Source organism: Mizuhopecten yessoensis, unplaced genomic scaffold (genome assembly GCF_002113885.1).
Source record: "Mizuhopecten yessoensis strain PY_sf001 unplaced genomic scaffold, ASM211388v2 scaffold716313, whole genome shotgun sequence".
Taxonomy (NCBI): domain Eukaryota; kingdom Metazoa; phylum Mollusca; class Bivalvia; order Pectinida; family Pectinidae; genus Mizuhopecten; species Mizuhopecten yessoensis.
In genome coordinates, this window is record NW_018480054.1 from 727,297 (window position 1) to 735,733 (window position 8,437).

The 8,437-nt window shown below is 39.9% G+C and overlaps 1 protein-coding gene across 1 annotated transcript; it reads right to left on the reverse strand.

Annotated features, from left to right (window-relative positions):
- Positions 1-2,006: 2,006 nt before the first annotated feature.
- Positions 2,007-4,753, reverse strand: LOC110442951. The gene is made up of 3 exons (XM_021486844.1): positions 3,681-4,753; positions 3,324-3,389; positions 2,007-2,718 (listed from the first exon to the last, which is right to left on the reverse strand). The coding sequence occupies exons 1-3, from the start codon at positions 4,555-4,557 to the stop codon at positions 2,459-2,461; spliced, it is 1,203 nt and encodes a 400-aa protein (XP_021342519.1). The 5' UTR covers positions 4,558-4,753; the 3' UTR covers positions 2,007-2,458.
- Between the last annotated feature and the right edge of the window lie 3,684 nt (positions 4,754-8,437).

Genomic DNA, 8,437 nt, shown 5'->3' on the forward strand with positions numbered 1-8,437 from the left:
CACAGCCAACCCTAAACCACTGGCATAACCCTGCTTATATGTGGAAACCATTTTCAGGAACTCAAGGTACCAGGTCATTTGCATAATCATCACATTTATTCATTTATCAATAACTATCCTACAACATACATGCATACAGAAATAATGTCATATCCATTCCAAGTAATTAATAAAAGATTCTGGTAATATTGGTTTTGATCAAACTTCGCTAATCATCATTAATAAAGAGAAATCAATACAAATTTAGATTCCAGGAACGTTTACTTAACGTTTGTTCAAAGGGGAATCACTCTACCGAAAATCACATAATCATCACATTTAGTAATGGCATTGCTGATGGTGTTTGTAATTACGTCAATGCTGGGTTCGTTATGATGTCACTGTTGTCTTTGTTGGTGTTCGTAACGGCGTCGCTGTTTGTATTTTTGTCTGTTATGATATCCTATTGGCCTTGCTGGTTTTATTTTTGGTGGGGGTGGGGATGGGAATGTTTTGTAATGGCATTGCTGTTGGTGTTTGTAACTACGTCAATGCTGGGTTCGTTATGATGTCACTGTGTTTGTGATTGTATCTATCAAGAGTTTGTTTCATGCGGTTTCTTTGTCATTAATATATAATTGGTTAGACACAGTAGATCTTTATAGTAAGACATACAATGTACTATATTTAACAACCAATTCGTTAGCCATTTATGTATTTTTGCTGTCATGTATTTTTTTTTATGAACATCTACTTTTACAGTTTTGTTTTGCCTTTAATGAAAATTACTTACACAGTCGTAAACCAATACAAAAGTACAACTGACTTGTTAAAAATACGTAGTGTTATACTTCGGGTTATGGGGCTAAGGAGTTTACTCTCAAAAGTAAACCTTTGTCCTACGCCCATATTCATATTCTTGTAATGCTCTGATTTTCGTGATAAGACCAAAAAGTAAATACTTCCACCGAGAGGTACTCAGCAACAGCTTCAGGCCAGGCATCTACAAGTGATCAGAAATATAAGTGGCGTTTTCTGACTTGAGTTAGGAATTTAGCCTGAACACTGAATGTGGGTTCGTGCAGGAGTATATGTTCAACAAACGTGCTCTGAAGCGTTTGTGTTTTTACTGGACTCAGCACGTGTTGAACAAATCAACAATATGTTCAAGAGTATGTATGTATATATACAGAACACTTATGGTTCAGTGACGTCATTTGATGGAAACGCAGACAACATGAACAAGCTATCTTTATATCTATGTGTATATATACAACACGAACACAGGCTATCTTTATATCTATGTGTATATATACAACATGAACAGGCTCTCTTTATATCTATGTGTATATATACAACATGGACAGGCTATCTTTATATCTATGTGTTTATATACAACATGAACAGGCTATCTTTATATCTATGGGAATATACAACATGAACAGGCTATCTTTATGTCTATGTGTATATATACAACATGAACAGGCTATCTTTATATCTATGTGTGTATATACAACATGAACAGGCTATCTTTATATCTAGGTGTATATATACAACATGAACAGGCTATCTTTATATCTATGTGTATATATACAACATGAACAGGCTATTTTTATATCTAGGTGTATATATACAACATGAACAGGCTATCTTTATATCATGTGTATATATACAACACGAACAGGCTATCTTTATATCTAGGTGTATATATACAACATGAACAGGCTCTCTTTATATATATGTGTATATATACAACATGAACAGGCTATCTTTATATCTAGGTGTATATATACAACATGAACAGGCTATCTTTATATCATGTGTATATATACAACACGAACAGGCTATCTTTATATCTAGGTGTATATATACAACATGAACAGGCTATCTTTATATCTAGGTGTAGTGTATATATACAACACAGTATGGCGGTTCCAAACAGGCGCGTCCGTTTAGAATTATTTCCCAAATACAAGATATCCACTTCCCTAATAGTGCGCAACAAATGAAAAACACACTTAATTGTCTTTTTACTAATTTATTAGCAAACAAACGAAACAGTTCACGAATTCATCGATACGGGGACTGCACAAGACATTAGGTTATATATCAATATACAGTTGTGATGGTGATTTCAATGAATGGAGAATTATGTGTTAATCTTTTCTTATAGAATAGGAAATATTTACATGGCGCACCGCTTTGCCAGGTGAATTCTGATCTCAGAAAAACGATTCAGAATCTTAAAACAATAATAAAATACAGCTTACAAAATAATATTAGGTTTCTCAAAAACAAGGTCAGGAACGTCAACAAAAATAAATTTGATGATCCTTGGTATTAACTGACAGTTCCTTACAAGAAAAACAGGAGCCGGAAGTGGCGTATAAATTAGTATCTTACACAAGACTTGATAACAAATCACTTCTAAAACTCAATAAAGATGTTCGAATGCATGACGTCACGGGCCTCGTTTTGGTTACACCCATCCCTTGCCTTTTGGCGCGGTGGTTTTGCCAGGGGGTTTCTGCCCAGTGTTGCCGCCGCGTTTAAGGGCGTCCTGGACTTTGTTCCACGAGGTATTCTTCTTGTTCTTGAGTTTGTTCTTGTTGCTGCTAAGCTGTTTGCGGGTATTGCAGACCAGCCCCAGAGCCACACAGGAAAGCACAAGCGTGATTAACAGGACACTGTAGCTAACAAGCTGGTATATCGTCATACAGGAGGAGCCGACCGCAATACCTGTCAAATACACCGAACACGTGGTTACCATGGAAACATACATAAGCAATGCTCTAGTACCGGAAAAACTAACTAAAATGTCTTAAAGTTTCTCATTTTGTTATTTTACATAGAAATATCAAGAGATGTATTGGGAAAACACGTTATTGCCACTTTACATACTAAAACACTTTTTTGTTTAAATATTTGACCATCGCAATCCATTAACATTCTCCACGTACTTCATGTCCTATGATCTTTCAAGAGGTACTGTTAAAAATTATTTCCCTAATCCAGCTCCTACCCCGGACACAAGGCGCTGTAGTATCTTATCTGGTAGACCGTTACAAGTTACAGCCCGTTGTAGATACATGCCACTGACCCCAACCCCCAACCCAGCCCCTACCCCGGATACAAGGCGCTGTAGTATATCACCTGGTATAACGTTACAAGCACCCCCCCCCCCCCCCCCCCCCCAAAGAAAACCAACATCAACTCAACAACTATCCATAATATTTTACCTGGAGCTCATCCCCACCTTCACATCCGATCCCAACCCCACACCCTAACCCCATCCAACCCACCCCATCCGGCTCCTACGGAGATACTGAGCTGCAATGATTTACCTGGGGTACCGCTACAGACATCACTTGTCGAACACAGGGCGCTGTAGTACGCAGTAGACCGTTTGTCTGGAACAGAAATGATTGATTTCAGATTCTACTATTCACTTTTGCGTGTTGTTGTTGTTGTTGTTGTTGCCGTCATTGATCCGTTTATATAAATAGATTTGTATGTAATATATTTTCCATTGTGTCTCATTATAGAAACTGCAGATTATGTTATGTCTTTCATTATTTGGTATTTAGAGATTGGTTATTGGTTCCAATTAAAGATTATGATGGCTTCATTATAATGCATGTTTTGGAGTTAACCGGAAGGAACCTCTTGATCAAGCATTCATTAATTGCTATGATTCTCACCTGTGTAATCTGTCGGCGTGCTGCAGACAGGACCCCCCACGATGTCTATTCCCGCTGTGGTGAACGTCTCCAGGAACCATAACGCTTCACAGGTACAGGCCCACTGGAGCCCCGTCATGTCAACCGTGGAGAGACCGTCCAAACCAGAAAACACGTTGTCGGCGAGAGCGGTGATGGCGTTGTTGGAGAGGGCTATTGACGTCACTGCCTTGTTGAGGGAGAACGTGGATGTCGTCACTTCCGTCAGACCTATGTTGTTGAAGTCGAACTTCTTGGTTACCGTGAGATGATCCAGCATGTTCGCCGGGAATGTTCCTGGGGTGGCACAGTTCTTGATGGTGAAATCTCCGGACGGGTCGGGGACGGACAGTTTGGAAATGTTGAGGCCGGCGAAGGACGCACTATCAAGCGCGGCTATACTTCCGCCCTCGATCCGGAAGTAGTTGAGGACATTTAACTCTGAAAACGCATTGGCCGCAATGGTGGGTATTTTACAGTTCTTGATGGTGACACCCTGCAAGTAGCCCATGTCCGTGAAGGCCCCGGCTTCAAATGTGGTATCCGTGTTGGAGACACACTCAATCTCCAGGCTTGCCACATAGTTCGAGTCGAAGTCTGCGGTCGAGAAGCTCGAAAATCCAGAAAACAGTCCACCGGAAGTGATGGTTCCGGATACTTTGTATATCCGGAGACGTTGTGGGTACGGGCTAGAGAAGGCACTGTAGGCAAGAGGTGGGGTGATGGCGGTAAAGTCACAGTTGTACACACCCACTGAGGCATCGGTGGAATCGTACGCACAACCCGTGGGAAACGTCTGGCCCAGCCCCCCGGGCACCGACAGTACACACAACACTACCGCCAAGATGATCGCAGCCATCTTGATACGGTCTGTTCTAATTGACTCCGTAAAAACAAATATGGCCGCTGTTTATGCCACTTCTTTCTCAACAGAACGCCATTCTAAACAGAAAAGAATTCATTGTGGCTATAGTTATGTGTCCTTAAGGTCGCAGAGGGAACGCGATAATCTTATTTAATTCAAATAATCAGAGTATTGGCTAGTGTTACGGAGTCCAAAGATTGCATGCGTTATACAAATGCATACTGACCTTAATCCACTGTAAAAACTGTTAATACTATTCAACCACTGATCAGTACAAGTACATATTTCACAAGGATGCCAAGATCTTACTGAGGCCAGTCGCTTGTGTTCTATACCCCCGCGTTTTTAACCGATTCGGCAGTCAAACCGGCATTAGAGACAATGGTTTTGGTTTGGCACGATCGTGTGTATTGAAAGCAGCGCATTAACCTCAAAACGCCGGATCAACATTCAACATTAGGCTCTAAACAAATAACGTGATAAGAGGATCAGAGTGTTAACATGTTATACACTATAGGGTAGACTAGACCGTGTATGTTTAATACTGTTATGTATCATATCTACGGGCGCTTTACCGAAACAGTAATAGTTTACTGTAATAACTCAATGTTAATGCGACTTTTAACTCGACCTCATGACGAGCTTCTTCCTGAGCTAGGTATGATATCATGAAACAATCTAACATTTTTATGCGTTTTAAAATTCCATCTTGAAGGCTGTAAGTTTATAAGCGGTATATAACATATGCTGTTTCTTTTTGTGATAGAGGACGGGTGTATCAACCTTAATTTAATAAAAACCTGTATGCTGTCATATTTGTTTAGTTTTTGTTTAGTTTTTGTTTTTTCACATTAACTAAAATGTTGTTACAGACGGGTCTGCTTTCAAAGTCAAAACAATCTCATTTTTCCTTAACGCATACATCATCAGTATATACAAACACAACAATGCCGATCATCATCAGTATATACAAACACAGCCATGCCGATCATCATCAGTATATACAAACACAACCATGCCGATCATCATCAATATATACAAACACAGCCATGCCGATTATCATCAGTATATACAAACACAACCATGCCGGTTAAATGTTCCGTTAATGAGCCGTATAGATGTCTAATGAAGAGACAATGAGTCGACTTGCTGTAAACCCGTATTATGCGCTAAAACTAAGTCTCTGTTTTGTTTGTTTTTATTCAGAGGCCTAGCTTTAGAGGTGATTTTTTTCAAAATGTGTGGTAATCATGGAAAATTCAGAACTTCTTTTAAACTGGTAGATAACCAAAACGCTTGATAACATGTGAAATATTACCAAACAAATATTTAATAGTGTCCTTGTTTCTACTAACGAATCCATATTTCAGCAAACAGAGCTTGAACTTATTTTTAGTATATTTCATTTTATTTGGTTTGGATATATGATTTCATCAGATAAATACGACCAGACATGGGTGCAGCATCCCTACTCATAAATTGATATTAACTTCCATAAGTTCTAAAACAAAATGAAATTAATTTAAAGTTAGTTTCCAATACAGCACCACTTCAGTGGACTCAAAAATTGAATAATTATATAATGTAAATTTAAAGTTCAATGTTAATCACATTTACCCTATAGTTATAATAAAGTTCTTCATTCTGCCAAAGTTTATCTATTCTGTTCTTAAAAGTGTTGATATTTGGAGCGGGTACAACATCTTCCTGAAGGTTCTTCCAGGTTTTGACTTTACGAAATGTGAAATAGTTTCTCCTGAGGGATGTTATTGACTGACATGGGAAATATTTTTTTCGTGTTTCCTCTTGTACTGTTTCTGAATGATTCTTCACTCCAAAGCTTAACAAAAGTACAGGCTCGTAAATTCTGTTTGCAATCTTGTACATTTCGGTCTTGCCCCCACGAAGTCTCCTATATGCTAGTGTCGGTAGGCTCAATTCCTTTCGTTATGGATATTCTAGGCCCTTCATCCCCGGCGATAAAAGTAAGGCATATAGAGAAACGAAACGAAACGAAACGAAACGAAGGGAAACATATTTTATCAAACAGCTAAGTGTATAATTGCTGTCAGGATATCGTTTACAAATTTTCAAAGTTAAAAAAAATATAGTGTTTTCATATAATTAATAAGTCTAATACTGGTAAAAGATATTTCAATAACCATAAATGGACCTCTAGTCTCGGCGAAAATGTCCTAAGCTGCAGTATCGAAAAGAACGGTCGTCATCCTATACTAGATAAATCTACCAGATGACGTCATTTATATTCATGTCAATTAAACGCTTGAAACCTCGCTTCACATGAGGTTTACTTACAGCTTTAAAAACTGTACACTTTCTGGTTCCGCAGATATTTTAAAGCCCGCAATCATAACATGGTGGGCTTATTAAATCGTCCTTCGTCTGTAGTCCATCCGTAAACAATTCTTGTTGTCCCCTGGTCCATAATATGGCCGCCATCTTGGATTTTTACAATTCATGATTGGACAACTCTTTCTCAGATTTTAAGTGAAGGTTTCCATTGGTCCCTAGGTGTGCATGTTATATTTTGAGACTGATCGGAAAACAAAATGACCGCCAGACAGCCATCTTTGATAGTTCATGGTTGTTATCGCTGTTTCTAAATAAGTACTTGACAAATCTTTCTCAAATCATGTGAAGGTTTCCATTGGTCCCTTTGTGTGCATGCTTTATTTTGACACCGAGGGGAAAAACAAGATGTGCTTCAGGCAGGTAAAAAAATCTCCTAAGAGTGATCATTGTGTGAACATTCATGTTTTAATGTAGGAAACTGCAGTTGTTGACTGTTCTTCATATCGTTAGAGTTTTGTTGTTAATACATAAAATTGACATTTTTATCAACGACGTACGTAACGACATACAAATATGATTGCAGCTATAAATATCTAACAAACACAGTAAGCCAAAAATGGATCACACTGCGCCATACAGCTGTTCATCCCTCTTGGACTCACTGCATCACCCAGCTGTTCATCCCTCTATGACTCACTGCATCATACAGCTGTTCATCCCTCTGGGAGTCACTGCATCATACAGCTGTTCATCCCTCTGGAACTCACTGCCTCACACAGCTGTTCATCCCTCTGTGACTCACTGCATCATACAGCTGTTCATCCCTCTGTGACTCACTGCATCATACAGCTGTTCATCCCTCTGGGAGTCACTGCATCATACAGCTGTTCATCCTTCTGGGACTGACTGCATCATACAGCTGTTCATCCCTCTGGGACTCACTGCATCACACCACTGTTCGTCCCTCTGGGACTCACTGCATCACCCTGCTGTTCTAATGGGACTCACTGCACCATAGAGCTGTTCATCCCTCTGGGACTCATTACATCCTGTTCATCCCTCTGGGAGTCACTGCATCATACAGGTGTTCATCCCTCTGGGACTCAATGCATCACACAGCTGTTCATCCCTCTGGGACTCAATGCATCATACAGCTGTTCATCCCTCTGGGACTCAATGCATCATACAGCTGTTCATCCCTCTGGGACTCATTACATCACACAGCTGTTCATCCCTCTGGGACTCACTGCATCACACCGCTGTTCGTCCCTCTGGGACTCACTGCATCACACTGCTGTTCTAATGGGACTCACTGCACCATACAGCTGTTCATCCCTCTGGGACTCATTCCATCATACAGCTGTTCATCTCTCTGGGACTCACTGCAACACACTGCTGTTCTAATGGGACTCACTGCACCATACAGCTGTTCATCCCTCTGGGACCCATAACATCATACAGCTGTTCATCCCTCTGGAACCCATTACATCACACAGCTGTTCATCCCTCTGGGAATCACTGCATCATACAGCTGTTCATCCCTCTGGGACTCATTACATCA